Here is an 18,844-nt window from a genome sequence, read left to right as displayed (position 1 = left end):
CTTTAAAATAAATTAATAATAAAAACTGACATGAGATTTTTTCATAAATTTTATTCAAAAATTATTTAATATTTTATTTCATATCGAAAGGCATAGATTAATGACTATAAATAAAGTGCGATTTTGTTTTATAATTAATTTTACATTAATTAATTTTACATTAATTAATTAGACTATTTCAACAGAAAAAACGTTCGCATTGTTAGTTATAATAGGAAGAAATTGAAAAATAACAAAAGATTCGATGAATATCATTTTGTACATTCTAACGGAATTTTTAACCGTTACCAAATCTGTTTGCGTGTTTTTTGTTGTTAAAACTTTTAAGTCGTACAAGTGAAATTAATCATGTGTCTGATCACTCATTGGATACATTGATTGATTGTTATTTTCTAATGAACGTCTATCGCCTCTCAACGAAGTATGTTATTTCAGCTTTCTCGTTTATTTTGTATATTTAACCGAATATTTCACTCAAACCAAAACTCTTCCTCTTAATCGAAAAAAAATAATTCGCTGAGAAATTTTTTTGCTTCACGGATAAATTATTCAATCATTTTACACAGTGATCTTCTTAACATTATTGACAGTATTAACATTATTCTTAATATTCGTAAGATTATTATAGTTGTAACTTTGTTAGAAATGGTTAGATAGATGCATAGATCGCTTTAAAGAACACTGAAGAAACAAGGTTTTTATCTAATAACCGAGAATAATCTATACTTATTACGCGGAGGATAAAATAATTTTCTGAAGAATCACATGAGCCTCGAACTTTGATAAAATTTGCAAAATCTCTACTTCATGGAAATTTTAATCTGCCATAACTTTCTAATCGCGCATTGGCGTAGGCGGTCGATTTAATTTCTATAACAGGTCTCGACGATGAGATTTCATACGCGGCAACGTATATTGCGATGCAGATGTTTTCTCGCGTGACCTGATTATGAAATATCTCGATGTTCAATATTGCATTCGGAAAAATTATCGCAGAGTATTATAAAAATAACGCGATATACAAATAACGCGCAGAAAGAAAATTTCAAATAAAATAAAATCCCCTTATACGTATGAAAGAGAGAAAGAAAATACAATAATAAATTTATTTAAACTCAAATCAATTAATTGAATCATCTGTTTACATCGAAAGAAACACGAGAGAGAATTTTTATTGTAATCAAGATTTGTTATTTACATGGAAAAATCTATCAAATTATTTTTTTTCTTTTTTACGTAGAAAAATCTATTAAAAATCTATTATTTTTTTCTACGTAGAAAATTATCCCTCAATCGTGAGAAGAAAATAGAGAAATCTTAGGAAATTTTCAAATGCATCACTGTGTGTGTGTCATATTATATGATGTATTGTCAAAAGCGTAAATCCAACGATGAATTCGTTGTACTCGCGTTCGCTCGCAAGGCCCTTCCGTTACCTGACCGAACCTTTCGACCCTTTCAATAAGATAAAACGAATGTTTTCCGGCCTACGGGCCCAGCCCTGCCGACTAAGTGTAACCACACACGCAATGTGCGCGGGCGCGCGTACACGTGTAGATGAGCATGTGTGCGAAAGAAAATAGAAGACAAAGAAGGAAGAAAGAAAGTACATTGAAATACATTCACGTAGACCTCAGCTATTTTTGACGCCGCGTTCAAGATTAAAAATAGTATCTCATTATAAATACTGTTTATCCTACACGGATTGCGTCAATTAGTGTAACTGTGAAATGAGAATAAAAAAACTTTTCGGACGATTAAGCAATTATTGTCATCTTATTGTCAAAAAATCTACGTGAATCTATTTTTAGAAATTATTCGTCTATATGAATCTATATTTTTATTTAAAATGTGGTCGTCCACTTTTAGAGTTTATTTATCTAATATTACTACATCTTAGTAAATTAATATATCTAATATTTATTACTGATCTTGTTAATCTCGTTAGTATCTTTATCGCATTGAATGCTAAACATGCAACGACAGACTCGACCAATGTCAACGTCAAGGATGAGAGATCGAGACTGTCACTTTGAGTAAAAAAAAAAAGAGATCTGGATTACATTACACGAAACGTACGCGCGCGCGTGGTCCCGAGCGTTATAAAGTGCGCGAAGCGCCTGCGCGTGCAACATGTCACGTGTGGGTGTCCACGTGCGTGTGAATCGCTAGCGCGGTCCTTTTCGCGTCCACATCGACGTCTCTCGCGGTATGTGCGTGCGCGTGTAAAGCGGCGCATGTATAACGGCCACCGTCTGCCGTAATATCGATCTCGTTAACCAGTCAGTTGTGTGTACGCGTCGCCGGTTATGCACCCGCGCGATACGCGGGGCCCCAGTACCGTGTCCCGAGAGATCCGGTGCCCCCTCCCCCGCTCTTGCACTCGCGTTATTACAGATTGCATTCGAGATACATCATATGTTTATCTACCGATTGATATAATATTATTAATTTATAATTTATAATATTATTAATTTATAATATTATTTATAATATTATTAATTTATAATTATTAATTTTCAAGAAAACGTGGTACAAGTAAATTTGAAAAAATTTATTTACGCTTCTGCGTGCATTTTCGGAACGAGAAACTATTTTTATCTAATTTTTCTCTGGAACAAAAATAAGAGATTTAAAACAGGAGAGAGTCAAAAATAAAAAATGAGAAACCAACTTTCTAATCCGGATATTATTTTATTACATATATCGAGACGTCTACGTTAAATGTTAGGCGAGTTTCGATTACAGTGACAATTATAGTATATAATTATAATTATATATTCAGTTACAATTATAAAAGTTATTCCAGATCGATAAGAGTTAGCCAGTTTACACTCTTTATTACATATACAATAAGTAACACTTGAAGTACGTCGTTATTCGGTGGGAAAGGCGACATTTACAATTTGTTGGTAAATTTGCACTTATCGTAGAATTTTATTGGCGAGGCAGATGGAATCTTCGTCGATAGCTTGGTTTAATGTGCGAAACCAGTTGACGCGCTACGCGTCGATGCGTGCAACGCGATGCATTCGCGCCGCGCCGCTTCGATCCGTTTTGTATCAGAATTCCAAACGCGTCTCCGCGCTTCTTCTTCGCCGAGTAACGTAAGTCGCATAAATTTCGCTCTCGACGAATAAAAACGAATAATTCGCGGAATTTAATATAGGGAGCATGCATTATAAATAACAATTATATCCAAGAAACGATGCAATCGAACGATGCTGCATAATTAAAAATAAAATTGGAAATAATATACCTTTCTTCTCGATAATCCTAGTAATTATAGAATATTGTTAAAATGATGAATCGCAATATTGCAGTAATTTTATATTAATTATGCATAACAAAACATCATATTTCGAAAAAATATAAAAAATAATATTCCATCATCTAAGCCTTTTATTTTTTTTATTCTTTCACATAGGCAGAATGTGTCCTTCGGATGAGGATCTAAAAATAAGAAAGAGAAAAGCTTAGGGGAGGAGAAGCGTTTTCTCTCCTTCACTTGTTCATCATAAATACGTTGGACGGCCTCATATATATCGGCTCCACTTTACGTTCTCGTCGCAACGCGGAATCGACGGGCGCTTAAATGCGCGCGTACCAAAATATTTTCTTAAGCAAACAAGCGCGAAGCGTCGAAGATTGGTATTATTTTAGGGCGCGCGTGTGTTTGCGCCGCGGATTTATACCAGGTGCTCCGATCGGCCGCGCCTTGGATTTTCACGGGTGAATCTCGAATCGTCTTTTCGGCCGTATGTGTATATTACGATACGATATCTCGGGAAACGATACCTTTCAACGTGGAAAAAAATTTTTTTAGAAAAGTCCCTTCTCAGATTTCAGAAAAGCTTCGTAGTCATTTTAAACACACCGCGCCTATCTAAATCCGGCCTTGTCTGAAACACTCCGTATGTACATCGACGCGGCGCGTCTTCGCGTTATTTCGAAAACGCATTCTCGTAATCTATAGGCTCTCTTCTCTCGCGATGCGGCGCGTCGGCGGAGAAAAAAGATACGAAACGTCGACAAAACGACGACGTTTCCTGTCCTCGGATATTTTTACGGAACGACAGCAGTCGTTTTCTTCTTCGGGGAGTCCAAGAGGGCGGTCTTTCGTTGGAACACGTGCACTCCTTATGGCCGCGTGCACGCATTCAAAAGTGTATATCCCGTGTTTGCCGGTGAAGCGAAAGCCGCGGCACATGTGATATCGCCTTTTTTTGCGCGGACAAATTATCGGTAACGATGTAAGAATTATCGTCTAACGACCGTGAGAAATAGCGTTCGCAAAGAGCGCCTCTTCCGCCTTTCGGCGCTCGTTTTCACGCACGGAATCGAAAGGCATCGAATTATTTCACACTTTCGCTTCGTGCCTGAGATCACGAGAAAATACATCGACAATCTGTCATTTTCTTCCGAAGTGTCTCGTTGATTAAAATCGATTCGGCGAACGATATTTAATGCTTCCAGCGTGTCCATGTAAAAGAGACGATTATTTTATCGTACCTCTTTCTCTCTCTTCTTCTCTCTCCCGTTTTGATATCATATTTAATCTTTGAAATTTTTTCAAACAATATATTTGCAAAAAATCAATTTTCAAAAATTATAAATGAAAAACAGATTAATTTCATGAAATTACTTTACTAGCCAGTTTAAGTATATCATATTTTATGAATTTATGAAGACTTTCGAGAAGGATTTTGATATTTAATGAAAATTTATAGAGACACTATTTAATTATAGCCACTAAAATATATATCCTTTTCTTCTCTCTTTATATTTGTAGGATATAATTTAAATATTAAAATTGTTTATATCGTATATTTCAAAGATTAAAGCTATATATACATCTTGGAAGATTTAAGTTTATCGATTGACGAGTTATTTCCACTTTATGACGTAAAGAGGTACTAAATTATCGCAATGTTAGAATTTACGAGTATTCGGTATCACTTCCATATATCACACACTTACACATCGAGACTCGACCTCTTCACAAAGGATACCCGAAAGTCGTTACTTATGACGACAATCGGGGTCGCTCGCTCGAGTCCCGTTCTTCCGGTATTCGAAAATTTAGGGCGCCTATCAGCCGGCTGGCGCCGATTTGGCACAGTTTCCCGACCGTCGCAACGTATTTCGCGAGCCCTAAGCCTGCGGTACACTGTATATACGTGTGTATACGTGTGTTTTGTGCCAGCTAACCCTCCGCTATAAATTCCGATCTCTCGCCCTCCGGGGAGCGGATCTTTCCGAATCCTAACCCGCGCAACCCCCGTTGTTGCAATTTTTATTCCGCGACACGTGGAATTCCTGTAGCGTTCTCGAAACGAGGCCCAGAAGTTTCAGCATCTCGCGAATTTTTTATGCCCTCCCCGTACTTATTCGCCTCCTGTCGCTTTCCGCCAGAATTTCCCTGACAAATCTTAAGTCGCGCGATTCGTAGTGGAATTTTCATTCCGCGGAGCATTCTTTGAAATTCTAACAAAAGAGATGTTAATATATTTTGCGTCTTTCCCGCGTCGCTACCCCCGGGATTTTTCTCGCATCCTCTGTTATCGCTTCTGGAATTCTAAATCCGGCAAAAGTCTCGGCAACAATTTTTGCACTACTCATTTTAACATTCCTCGGGTGTCCTTCCGGCGTCCTCGAACGGTGGCGTCTTTGTTCCGCGGACTGTACGCGGACTCGTGCCCGCAGGTATAGCGCATTCCCTCGGCTTTCTTCTCTTTCTCTTCTCCTCCGTCGGTCGGTCGGTCGGCGACGTGTTGCTGTCGGGTGCCACGCCCTGGACGTGAAAAAGGTATAAAATCTCATCAACGGTCATCTCTACAACGGTCCAACCGGTCGACGGATTATCGTTATCTCGTAAAATATAACGAACTAAGTTAGATCCATCACCCAGACACACGATGTCACGAGAGTGACATGTCCAACTACCACAGATTGCATAATTATAACGTAATGGTAAATGCTCGTATCCACTCTCAGCAAAAAATTAGTAGAGATAAAAATAAAATATTATTACTAAAATAAAATTAATTTCTTTAATTTCTTTATACATGTATCAAAAATTCTCTCTGTGTGAAAATAATTCTACAATGATCAATTTAAAATTATATTCTCAATAATTGTTTTGTGTTTCTCTCTCTTTCTCTTTTTCTCTCTAATTTTGCTCGACAAATTAATAATTTGCGTGTATTACGAGGAACAAGCACTGCTCGTTTTCCATTTGACTACAGCGCATTTTACGCCTTATCAAATCGACCGTCGCGTTTCACGAAGTCGGTCTTGTCAGCTTCTTTCCTCGACTACTGACGATGGCATAATCGAGCAACACAGTATATTCTTTGTGTAGAGAAGTCCCGTTTGTGCTGCGATTGCACGAAAAACGTCTCGACAGCCGGCAGGCAAGGTTAATCGTGAATAGAATACTTACGGGGGTACCGTAACACCACCAGATGTTTCGCTAGGAATAGATGTGCTCGTAAATAAATCACGTAAGAAATAAATCAACTATCGCGAAAAATTAAAAAAAATTTAATTTCCTTTTATAAAGAGTAAAATTGTATTCTTCTCCTTAAAACTTTTTGTTAGAACGAGATTCGAGCTTTATTAACGATCGAAGTTCAACATGCGATGCTACAAGAAACTCCTTTTGTAGAGCATGTCAGGTATAGAGATAGAGAGAGATTTATTCTACGTGGCTACGTGATGTGTATACACGTCAAGTTTGAGGATACAGCAAAAAGAAAGAAAGACGAGAACAAGATAGATGAAGGAGACAGAGGAGACCTGTCATTTGAATGCGCAAGAAAATTATCTACTCTCTCGCAACCGACAGGAGCGATTATGCGCGCCGGCTATTGCAGCTGCCGCTGATTGCTTTGCGTCATCGTCGAGAGTTGTCGCGATAAAATACCTGAATTTTCACCTGCGCCCCTATATGCATACAAATTGGGCTACGAATCCCTGCGATTTTATTTGTCGCATGCTGTTCAGCTGCTCGGGTGGAATCTGATGACGACCGAATCGAATAATTCCGAGAACACACAATAATGATAAAATAAAACAGCAGGCGAGTGTCGAAATAAATGCAGAGTAAAGCTCGATGAATTAATTAATGGAAATCGAATATCGGTCATTTTCTCTGTTCTCTTTAAAAGAATTACCGCGCTAAAAATGTAAAAGTGATTTCACATAATGTACACATAATGGTGTCGAGAATTTTGTTACGCTAAATCATTTTATTTGAAAAATCGATTAATTCTTCGTGAAAATTTTTATATAGAGTAAAATTAATTTGATTTAATTTTACGGTTACAACATGCTCTTTGAATGCCTTTACTTTCCAATTGACATCCTAATTATTGATTAAAAAAAAAATTTCAAGGCCTGGTGCGCGAGATTAATGGTTTAAACGAGCCACGCGAGCGACTTATCGTCGTCTCTCACGCGAGTAGCATGAAAATTACGGCGACTTGTTATGAAAATCAGATTAGAGAGAGTTTACAACGGTAATGAATTCCGCACCCTTTTATGACGAAGTTTCGATTTTTGCGAGTCGCGATTTTCGAGAGTATCTTGTTGCACTTTCGTTAAAAATATCCACAGCTGAGTGGCTATATCGTTATTGCGAGCATAAAAACACATGTGTGCGAGACGCGCGTTCAATATCGTCGAGAAATCTCCAGCTTCTGCGTAACGAAGAAAAATGAAGAAAAAATCACATAAAACGCTATAACAGCCAACCTTTTTTGATCACTAAGTTTTGATCATTGCATCTGCTCGTCTGACACATAAATTATTTATAAAATTAATATATTTTTAATTATGTGTCGCTGTAAAATTCTAAAGCTATTTTAATAAGTTTTTTAAGAAATTGAATACATAAAAGTTCTTTGTTGTTCTTGTTAGCTCTTTTTAAAAGAAAATATAACTAAGTTTTTAAAAGATTAAAACCAATTGAAATATTAATTTATTTTTAGAATCATTGTAATTTTATTCGTCAGAATATATCAGTAATTTTTTAATGTCAAGTATTTTTTTTTAATTATGGAATTATATATATATATATATATATATATATATATATATATATATATATATATATTAACAATCAACTTTGATATGCATCAAAGAACATTATATTTTCCTGTTGGATAAAACATTTACATATAAAACACATGGGTATATGTATATAAAACGCATTCTCGAATGCACAGACACGAAGGGGATAGGAATACAAAAGCTCCACTCTTGTGTCCCGATCGTTGCCGTTTTGAAGGCGAACGCACAATAGAAATACGGAAGCGAAAAGAGGAGGGCGTGAGAATGCTTTGTCGAGAAACGTATCAAAAAATGAAAGTTTTTTTTGGTTTTATTACTGTGTATTTTCTGTCAATACGCGATAATTATTAATATTCTTATATAAAAAAATCGAGAAGGAATAGAGCCGAATAAATAAATGCATTTACATTGTATAAAAATTCTTTAATAATAATAAAACTTTCAACCTTTCTTTCGACCATATCCTCAGCATACAAAGGAGAATCTAAAGATATTATTAACATTACTTAGCTTTATATTTTATTTACCTTTGTACCACCACTGAGATTTTATTTGCCTTTGTACTGAGGATGAGCCAAAGGAAGGACTAAAATGTTCATTAATATTAAAAAGAATTTTTACATAATATAAATGCATTTATTTATCATGTTCGGCTCTTATTAACTTTATTCATTTCTTTTTATATTCAACATATCTTTTTTGTTTTTATTATTTGTATTAATATTTTTATACCCAACTTAGTCGAAAATATTGCCAAGATAGCTTGAAAGAAATATTCAGAAGCAAACAGTAGAAAACTTTCTCGAAGCATATTAAAAATAAAAGTCTTTTGCCTATTTTAATTTTATATAAATAAAGAAATATTATTATGATATCAAAATAAAAAATTAATAATACATTTATATTAATATTATTCGAGAGTATTAGTAAAAAAATGTGTTAATCTATTTTTAGTATTGTTTGTCATAATAAAATTTAAAATATATTAGTATATTTTTCGCGATAAGAGATGGAATTTACAGGTGTGTTTAGAGAGGCGAGAGAATTATCAAGTTTCTCACGTTTTCCAAGATGGAAAGAATACTGCACGTTCGGGACGCATGGTGCGGAGTGCACTTTCTTTCCACGAAACGATATTTGTTTTCTCATAGCATGGAGGAAGTGAAGTCGATTGTGCCGCGAAATATAAACGACACTGGACGCTCTTGTCAGATCGTTTACTTTACATATTTCGGTTTCTACGGTTGTACCGCGTCATCGTACATATACATCGCATACAGAATTGGACGTGGTTATGCAAAGAGCTGCCAACTACTAATATCCTTGTTTCCCAGATTGCTCAATTCCTTCCGGTTCAAGCTTAGAACCTATTAAATTAATTGCACTCGAGATGCAAAATTTTTAAACCAACTGTCTCTCGCCTATCGATTCTCTCATACCGAGAATATTTAAATAACAATTCTCGAAAAATAAATACGTATATTTCATAATAATCGTAAATTCTTAATTAATAAATTTTTATTGGCAATAATTTATATGTGTGTGTGTGAGGACATAATTAATAATTTTGGTAATATTCCCACGCATTTCACACAAATTTTATTATAGTCATTTATATTAATATCTTCTTAATAAATATATCACATATGTGAGTATATACATCATATTTGCTATTCCCAACTGATAGTTTTCAACAAGAGAAATGTTCCTCCTGCATCGATAATATAATTAATAATTCCCTGCACGTTCGCGCGATGTAAACATATGGCTCGAGTTAAATTCTCAAGTGTATCGTGCTTAACTGTTAATAGAAAATAACGCGATGCATCCCGGGGCGACTGAAAAGTTCGGTCGTTTGTTTTAATCCAATTCGAGGGTCGCGCAATAAAAAGTCGGTCTTTATTCGTAAGAGGGGGAGCCGACATCTCGTCGCATAGAGAAGCACCGCGCTCGCATCTGTGTATTATCGTTAGATTAAATAGCTCTTATCTACCGTCTTATTGGATCGTAAATTTCGAGCTAGACGCACGCATCAAGCTTAATATAATTGGCGGAACCGCTCGTTAATAGAGATAAATCGCCATCAAAATGAGATCCAGTAATATAGCCCGAAATTGTATTATAACCGGAACGATATACGTACATTAAGCTACAAAACGGAACAGTCATGTTCGAGAAAATAAGCATATATATAAAGATTATACAAAATTATTTTTTCAATAATCTTGAATAAATATGTAAAAATCAAAATGATTATTAAAGGCAACGCGATAATGGAAATTATTAATTTTATATAGCAATTGCAATTTATATCTGAAAACAGTATAAATTATCTTTTGATTAATGATATGATATAATTATAGATAAGATATAAATACTAATCATGCAATCTGCCATTTATCTTTTAAAATTTATTCAAAAACCTCACTTATAAAGTTGCATTTGGAGAAAACAAGTTTGCAATACGAACGTCGCGACATTTCAGGGTGAAAGTACAAGAGTTGAGGAGAACGTCGGATACACAATCGTAGAATTGGATCGCGAGAGATTGCAATCGTAGTCGTAGAATGCGTGATCTCTAATGACATCTGGCTTTCGAGTCCGTCTGCGGCGACCGGCTACTCGCGAAAATCTATAATAAGGGGAGATAAGTTGTTCCCGTTGCAACGATACCGCGTCGACAACTTGTTCAAACTAAAGCAATTACACCGCACCGACAGGAAAGTTTCGCCGTGCAATCTAAGTACTTCAGCTAAGTGAATTTCGCGAAAGGTCGTCGATATTAGTGCCGAGAGTGCCGACTGTGAACTTTTCCCTTTTGCTGCGCTGACTAGACAGACCCAGAGGAAAAAATGTATCGTTATTTATAATTTTATTTATCAATAAACTTTCGTCGCGCTCTCTTCCACATCTTGCTTATGATAATTTATTCACCAAAATAATTTTTTTACAGATTTATTTCAGACTCTTATGTGTCACTCACATGTACGATCTTTGTCTTGGAAATATCGAAAACATTTTAAAGAAGTTTAATTATAAGGAAAAAATTAAATTTTTTTATTTCATAATTTGTATAAATTTTTACAAGTGTATTAGATTCATTTATATTTCCGAAATATATAATTGACGCAAAAAGAGAGCTTTCTATTTTTATCTAGAGACTTTAACTTTCGAATACATATGTGTTAGAAATTTGCGAGATACGTGATAAAGAAAGAATAAAGATTATCAACATTAGAGAAATGAAGATAAACCGCGATGTTTTCAGAATCGCTTGACTGGACGTGGGTAAAGTTGAAGCTCTGTCACTCGATGAGCCAGAAAGAGATGATGTTTAGTCACGTGAATCATCAGTAGGGCCGACTAGAATAACGAAGAACTCTTCAACGAAAAGAGTGCTTCCGTCTCTCTGGTGCGTTTGTCGTGGGCGTGCACGAAAACTAAAATCGGTCCGGAAATCTACGCCGGAAATAACCGGTCTCGGCGCCGTCACGACCTCTCACGTGGGTAGGCCGACGTAGGCAACAAAGACCGAAGTTTACAGCCGCGAACGACGCCTATTGAATTTTGAACGCTTGTGTTCTAATAGAGAGATTTAATCATGTCCTCGAAATAGCGCGTGCTGCGCAACAGATGCCGCGAATATCGCCGCAATTTTAGATCATTGTGTTTCATCTTATCTCACATTCAAGTTTGTCAAGGTTGGCAGAGCGTCATACATGATGCATGCATTTGGTGCGAAGTAACGAGCGGATAAATGGATCGCATTCGAGATGAAAGAAAATTCTCTCGTTTAAAATTGTTTTAATTTCAGTTTCAATTTGTACCTCAATAATCAATTCAACATTTAATAATTTAATTCAATAGGCACTGTTTATGGCTATAAACTTGAGTTGTTTCTTTTTTTATTTTTTATAGCATAAAGTATTATATACAAAGAGAAATATTCGAAAAATCTCATTCTGTGTATTTTTATCAATTTCAACTTTCGTAATTATTATTTTAGTCAGGAAATTAATGCCGGACCTCACATTTTAATTTGCACTCGAGAAACATCTGTGCGAGACAACGTAATAAATGCAATATAAATGCAATTCGTGCGGGTGAACTTGATAGCATAAGAAGAGCCGGGCTTTCGTTTGGATCCCTCGCACCGACGCAATTAAGGGTCAAAGTCGAGAGTCTGTTGGGTGTCGGAGGAACATGAAGAGCGAGCCCGGTAAGATGACCCCGAGTATCGCTCAAGTGGCCGATGAAAGGTCTCGGCACTTGTTGACCAAGCCGAAGGGTTAGCCAAGTCTTATATTGATGTGTGATATGACACGAAAAACGCCGACGTTTAACGATCCGTAGATTCATGAACGAAAAGATAAGAAAGAATCGGAAATCCATATCGTTGCGTGAGCCTCTCAAAATATTTCAATCTTCTCTCAACTAGGAGCGTTGAAAGATACATGAAACGATATTATTTAATTTTCAAAATTTAATCTCTATTAAAGTCTCTATTGAAATTTTAATCTCTATTGAAATCTAAGCCGTCAGTGGATATTGTGTGTGCACTCTTTCTCGTACATTTTAATCAAATTTTTAATTATCAAAATAGTTATCGTTCTTTTTAAAAATAAGATATTAAATTCCATTCTTATTGAATTAAATTACATAAATTAAATCACATATATATATTAACATATTGATTATATGTTTATTAAAATTATATTCTCTAATTATTATATAATTCGTTGCATTAGTTATTGCAATTATTTTAATCATTTATACAGAATATGAGAATTCCGATGATTTAAAGTTACTATTTGAAACGTATTTTCTCTCTCTTATTCATCATCCGAGAGGAAAGTTTTTTAATTTCAAAGTTGAATGTTTTTGAGAGGCTTCTGCGGCGATAATAAATCCTGATAGTGATTCTTAATTTCCGCGACGGTGTCATACGGGCTTCATTCATGCGGGCAAGTCTCTTTACGGTGGATGCGTCGACAGCGAATCGCACACACATCGTAATCGCACACATGCAACGACGACGGCGCGGTGGCGGCGTCGATGCAGCGCGGACACGCGCACTCCGCTCTCTCGCAGTCCGGAGAGTCACAGTCACGGTCACGCTTCGAGGGTTGGACATTCGATATAGGGCGAGCACGGTGGGAGCGCAACGTTCGGTGAGCGTGAATGAGGGAGAAAGAAGGAGAGAGAACGGTGGGGAGAAAGAGACAGAAGCGCCGCGAGGTCGTGGAGTAGCGCTCATTGATTCCTCCGCGTCTCTATCGCCATCTCTATCCTCAGGTTTCCTCGTCTCTGTCTCTCGCTACGTCTTCCTCTCTCTCCATAATTTTGGCGTTAATGCCTTCATAGATGCTTGCTCGATTATGATGTGCTGTTACCAAGCAATAATTTATATTTGTTTTTTTTATCTGATTTTTTGCTCAGAGCGCATTAATTGATCGTAATTTAAATTCCTGTGAATGTATTTTTTCATATAACTTAAAAGAAATTTATTCTTCTAGAAAAATTTATTTTTCTAAAAGATTAAATTATTATTAATCCATGTTCTATTATTAATCATCACTCCCGATATCTTTCTTTTTTTTATTTATTCAATCGTCCCAGCAAGCGATAATTTATATTTGTTTTTTTATCTGATTTTTTGCTCAGAGCGCATTAATTGATCGTAATTTAAATTCCTGTGAATGTATTTTTTCATATGGCTTAAAAGAAATTTATTCTTCTAGAAAAATAAATTTTTCTAGAAGATCAAATTATTATTAATCCATGTTCTATTATTAATCATCACTCCCGATATCTTTCTTTTTTTTATTTATTCAATCGTCCCAGCAAACGATAATTTATATGCGTCCCAGCAAGCGATAATTTATATTTGTTTTTTTTATCTGATTTTTTGCTCAGAGCGCATTAATTGATCGTAATTTAAATTCCTGTGAATGTATTTTTTCATATGGCTTAAAAGAAATTTATTCTTCTAGAAAAATTTATGTTTCTAAAAGATCAAATTATTATTAATCCATGTTCTATTATTAATCATCACTCCCGATATCTTTCTTTTTTTTATTTATTCAATCGTCCCAGCAAAATTATTTCCTCTCAGGAAGTTATATTGTTTTTTTTTCTATTTTATTTTCCGATTATTTGCTCCATTATTGTCTGCATTATTGTACTTCGGTTAAATTACTTCCCTTTTTCGATCGATCGCTGTTTGTTCCCGGGGCACAGTTCGCGGAGCACATAATAAACTCCTTTCTTTCACGCGGCGCGATAGTGTTCCTCTTCCGCTCTCCGCTACAGATGACGAACAATCGGGGAGAGTCCATCTCATCGTGCACCTGGACAGTGCAAACTGCGTGCTCGGTGACCGACACCGAGTTTCTCTCCGAGCAGCGTTTCCTCGATTCGACGTTTTTTCTCGCCAAAAGCGGAATCCCTCGCGCCTCCAAGTGGAACGTAGAAAGTGCCGGTTGTCGGCGCGTTGTAAAGCGCGAATCACAAGCGATTTCTCTACAACCGGCATGCGATAGTATTAGCTTAAAGGAGCAATTAGCGACGTCGAGAGAATCGGCCGAGAAATCCCGTGACCCTATTAGCTAGAAGACGACAAAAATCATGATTCTTAAAGTTTTAATAAGGACTCGTCATTTAATAAGGCCGTCAGCTGCGTGAAAGTGTTGATCTTGGGATAGAAAAATGGAATATCATTGTTTTAGGAAGAATAATGTTTATCGGATCTCATCTCGCGATGGCTAGGATTCATCGGCGAGAGCCAAACGAGCGTGATAATTTTTCGGCGAGATTGTTTAGCAACAGACTCTGTCGCATACATTGCAATTAAAGTGTACCTAACAAATGCGATATATCTTATCTGCTTTATCACACGACCCGACAAATATTTATCGCATCGCGAGAAGCCGAGTACGTCGAGAGTGGGGGGAGAGTCATACTACGGTATGTAGCTTCTGCGTATCATTTCGCGACGAGTCACGCGAAGGTTCGTTGAAGAGAATCCGCAAAAATTGATACCTTTCGTCACACGCGAAATATCGTTAAACACACAAAAAAAAGTTACAAAATTAAACTTGCAACGCGTGGTCCAGGGATAAATCTCGATAAAGGAGAATTAAGTGTACAGAAAGTGTAAAGAATCGCGGTTATCAAGCGAGGCATTCCGCTCGCGTGCAGCATCCGTGAAGCGTTCGCGGTGCAGCATCTCGAGGAGGAAGAAGATCCTCCGCAGCATCCTCCGGCATGCGGAGGGTGAGCGAGCGGTGAGGCGGTGTAGGAACCGGTGCGTACTGTGTGTGTATGTGTGTGTGCGTACCCGTTGTGTGTGTGTGTGTACGTGGGGGAGAGAGGGGCGGAGGGGGGGAGCGGGCGAACCAGCAGCAGTGTGCGCGGGAGGGTAGAGGAGAGTCGGCGAAGCGAACGAGAGAGCGAAAGAGAGAGAACGCGAGAGCAGGTCGGGCGAACGTGCGAGCGAGCTGACCGGGCCAGGAAGGGGGGCGAAAGGAGGGGGAGAGAGCGCACTCGCGCGCGCGAGAGACCGAGAGGGAAAATCTGGTTGCCTGGCGACGAGCCATCTAGTTCGATCCCAGCCAGCCACCCGACCAGCCACCCTCCTCTCCGGTCTCTTCTCCTCGTCGTCGTCGTCGTCGTCATCGTCGTGGCCGTCGCCGTCGCCGTCGCAGGAGCGACGACACCGTCGTGCCGAGGGGAACGGTGCTGAGCTCCGCGTCTCGTTTCTCTTCCTCGCGAGAGAAAAGATCTCTCTCTTGCTCTCCGGAGAGCTTGCTTGGCGTCGGTCGGTCGCGTGGGACGCCGACGTCCGGTATCGAGATCGCGGATACCATTGTCGGCGCGTCGTTTCCGTCTCGCGGCGAACTCCGGAAGAGTCGGAAAAGCGCGAAGGCAGTCCCGGGAGCAGTCGTGTGAAGCATCGCGTGTGCGTCTAGTACGGGGGACAGCCCGATATATACCCTGGTCGCGTCGGTGTGTGAGTTTCTGACGCGGGGACGTTTCCGAAGGACGTCGCGCCGAGAGTTATCCCTCTGATCTCGCGCGGCGGTACGTCTATGTCACTTGGACGTGACGGTGTGGGAAATTGCGAATATCACGCCCTCGCGCTCTTTCTCCCTTCGGTGAGAGAGGAACGGGGAAGAGGCCGCGGCAAGTGCGTTTCCCAAGGACGTGATCCCGGCGCATCTCCCTGGGCTGCGCGCACAGGTGGTGTCCTTCGGCTGGCTTGCCGTAATAAAAGCGGGTGGAACTGCGCCCGGCATCGTTTTCATCGCAACGAAATTACGTGCGTAACAACAGGCAGCGTCTTTGCCAAGAGGAAAATAGACGGGAGTCGCGTCCCTGCCACACGAACGACGAAGGGAAAAAATTCAGTCTGCTATTCATGAATAATATTTATTTATTTCCGATATAAAAAATGTATTAAATGTTGCGCGAGAAAAACTTGAAATAATAAATATACTTCACTAGACTATTTTTAAAAGTCGAAGCGTTACATCGAATTACATAACTAGATACCACTTCGTCGCTAATTAGCTCGATCCTCTTAGACTCGAGAGCGCCGCAGTCATAAAAAAATGAAATATTTATTAAAGAATGATGTAAAATTATCAAAATAAGTCAAAGAATAATTCAAACGATAGACATCAAAGGAAGAGTGAAAGAGCAGGGAGAAGAGAAATTGTTTGATCGAGGAATCAATTTGCGGAGAAGACGATAAAGAAAGGGGAAGGGGAGGGGAGGCGAGGAGGAAGGGGAAAGAGCGGAATATATCGCCGAGAGACAGGAGGGAAAGATTCGCAAGGGCAGCAGCCACTCTTTCCGGAGGAGATCGACGATTCGATCGGGCGAGAAGAGGTAAAAGGCGAAGACGACGAGGACTCGCGCGCAAGGAAGATGAGCCTGGACCGCCGTTGCGGTTCGCGGCATCTCGTAAACAGGATCGTCCTAGGGACGGCGGCATCGACGGCGGTGGCCTTCGATGGAACGCCGTCGTGCGGTTCAACGACTCAGAGTTGCGTCCATAAAATTATACGACCTTTATACGCGTAAGGTATAACGCGCTTAACCGCTGACCGTCCCCTTTCCTCAAGAGCGTGACGTAATATACGATATAACAAGACCTTTCGTCCACTATATCGGAAGATCGATATCGCAATGGGACTTTAGTTGCCAGGAAGAAAATTTATTCTCTCTCTTGATGTAAATTTTTGAGAACAAGATCGATCTGAGGAAAATGAGAAGATGGTCCATCATGCTTTACAGCAATCAAATTTAGACGAATGCAATCCTTCTAAAGCAAACTCTTGAAGGAAGATTAAAAACGATGATCCGGAAAAGCGTTCCGCGTGAGATTAAGCAAGATTAACATGCGAGACTTGTCTTTTATCTCGCTATTGTGATCGCGATTCGAGATCGCGTTAATCGCCGTTGGATCAGATACGTTTCGTCATCGTCATTCGTGATAGTTGGGTGTGATAAGAAGGAACTGTCTCGTTTCAAAGGAGGCGACGTACTTTAGGAAATTTCCTCGCACCGCGGATAAAACACACGAAATTCGTCACCATGTTCCAGTGCATCATACAGCAGAGGAACGGCTGGATCCATCCTTACACTCCCGACACCAAGGATGTCTTTCCAGGTACTCCCGAACGATCTTGTTGATAAATTCAGCACTAGATAGATAAGATACGAATTAAATTAGAGCGATAATATAAATCTTTTAAAGAATGTAATAGTCATTAATGATTAATCAAGATTCAACAGTAATAATAATTTTAATAACAGATACACATATAATAGCATAAAAATTTTATTGCGTGTGAAATTTTATTGTGTGTATGAATATACAATTGCATATAAACGTTATATTTACTCTTTTACGTAGGCGATTTCTTACTCGTATTTGAGTATTTTTATCGCGATAATATATATTTTATTCCCAAGGTTCTTTCGATTTTATTTTTTACTTTGAAAGAAACCCTTTTCATAGAAAATTATTAAAATTGTTTAGGAAATTATTAAAATATGGCAATAAATTGTTGCCGATCCTACCTCAACATAAGTTTAATATATATTTTATTCTCAAGGTTCTTTCGATTTTATTTCTTACTTTAAAAAAAATCCTTTTCATAGAACATTATTAAAATTGTTTAAGAAATTATTAAAATATGGCAATAAATTGTTGCCGATCCTACCTCAACATAAATTTAACAAATTTCCTCATTTAACAATTTCCTCCATTGATTGAAAGTTATTTACCAAACGAAACGGTTTTTATACGCGTGTGCGTAATGTCATATGCGTAACATAGGAAATTCTATATGGCGATACTCGACATCGCGGGATGGCGGTGCGGGCGTTCGTTATAGTTGTATAGAATTTCTGACGGCATGGATGCGAGGGAGTGTATGACGCATAGAAAAAATGCTAGAGGCTGGTAGATAACTCGCGCTGATAGCAAAGCTCGTATAGAAGCGTGCAAAAGATAATACGTACCGTACATCGAAAAAAATATACAATGCATCGCAAAAATATGATACGATACATCTTGATATATCGAAAATCGTAGCCGTGCGTGTCGGAGTCGTGTCACGGACGTTAACAAGGATTTTGCATTTCGCGACGCTCGATCGCCGATAGCTAAATTTCACCGGCGATAAGTTAATTGCCGGTTGGTGCAGACGTATTTTTTTACTTTCGGCGAGATGTGAAAGTTCAACGGGGAAAGAAA

The 18,844-nt window shown here is 38.2% G+C and overlaps 1 protein-coding gene across 2 annotated transcripts in view; it reads left to right on the top strand.

Annotated features, from left to right (window-relative positions):
- LOC145963744 (SLIT-ROBO Rho GTPase-activating protein 1) overlaps positions 1–18,844 on the top strand; it is a 60,263-nt gene that overhangs the window by 3,946 nt on the left and 37,473 nt on the right. Inside the window, exon 1 of one of the 2 annotated variants that reach the window (XM_083085920.1) lies at positions 15,508–17,752. The exons of the other annotated variant lie outside the window; for it this stretch is intronic. Coding sequence (XP_082942046.1) covers positions 17,677–17,752 — 76 coding nt within the window. The 5' untranslated portion in view covers positions 15,508–17,676. Of the gene's footprint in view, positions 1–15,507; positions 17,753–18,844 lie in introns of those variants that run through there. 2 annotated transcript variants of the gene reach the window in all.

Source organism: Camponotus vicinus, unplaced genomic scaffold (genome assembly GCF_025532165.1).
Source record: "Camponotus vicinus isolate PSW18456_S1 unplaced genomic scaffold, iyCamVici1.0 SCAF_13, whole genome shotgun sequence".
Classification (NCBI taxonomy): Eukaryota; Metazoa; Arthropoda; class Insecta; order Hymenoptera; family Formicidae; genus Camponotus; species Camponotus vicinus.
Note: the sequence above shows the minus strand (reverse complement) of the source record. Positions and strands in the feature narration are given on the sequence as shown.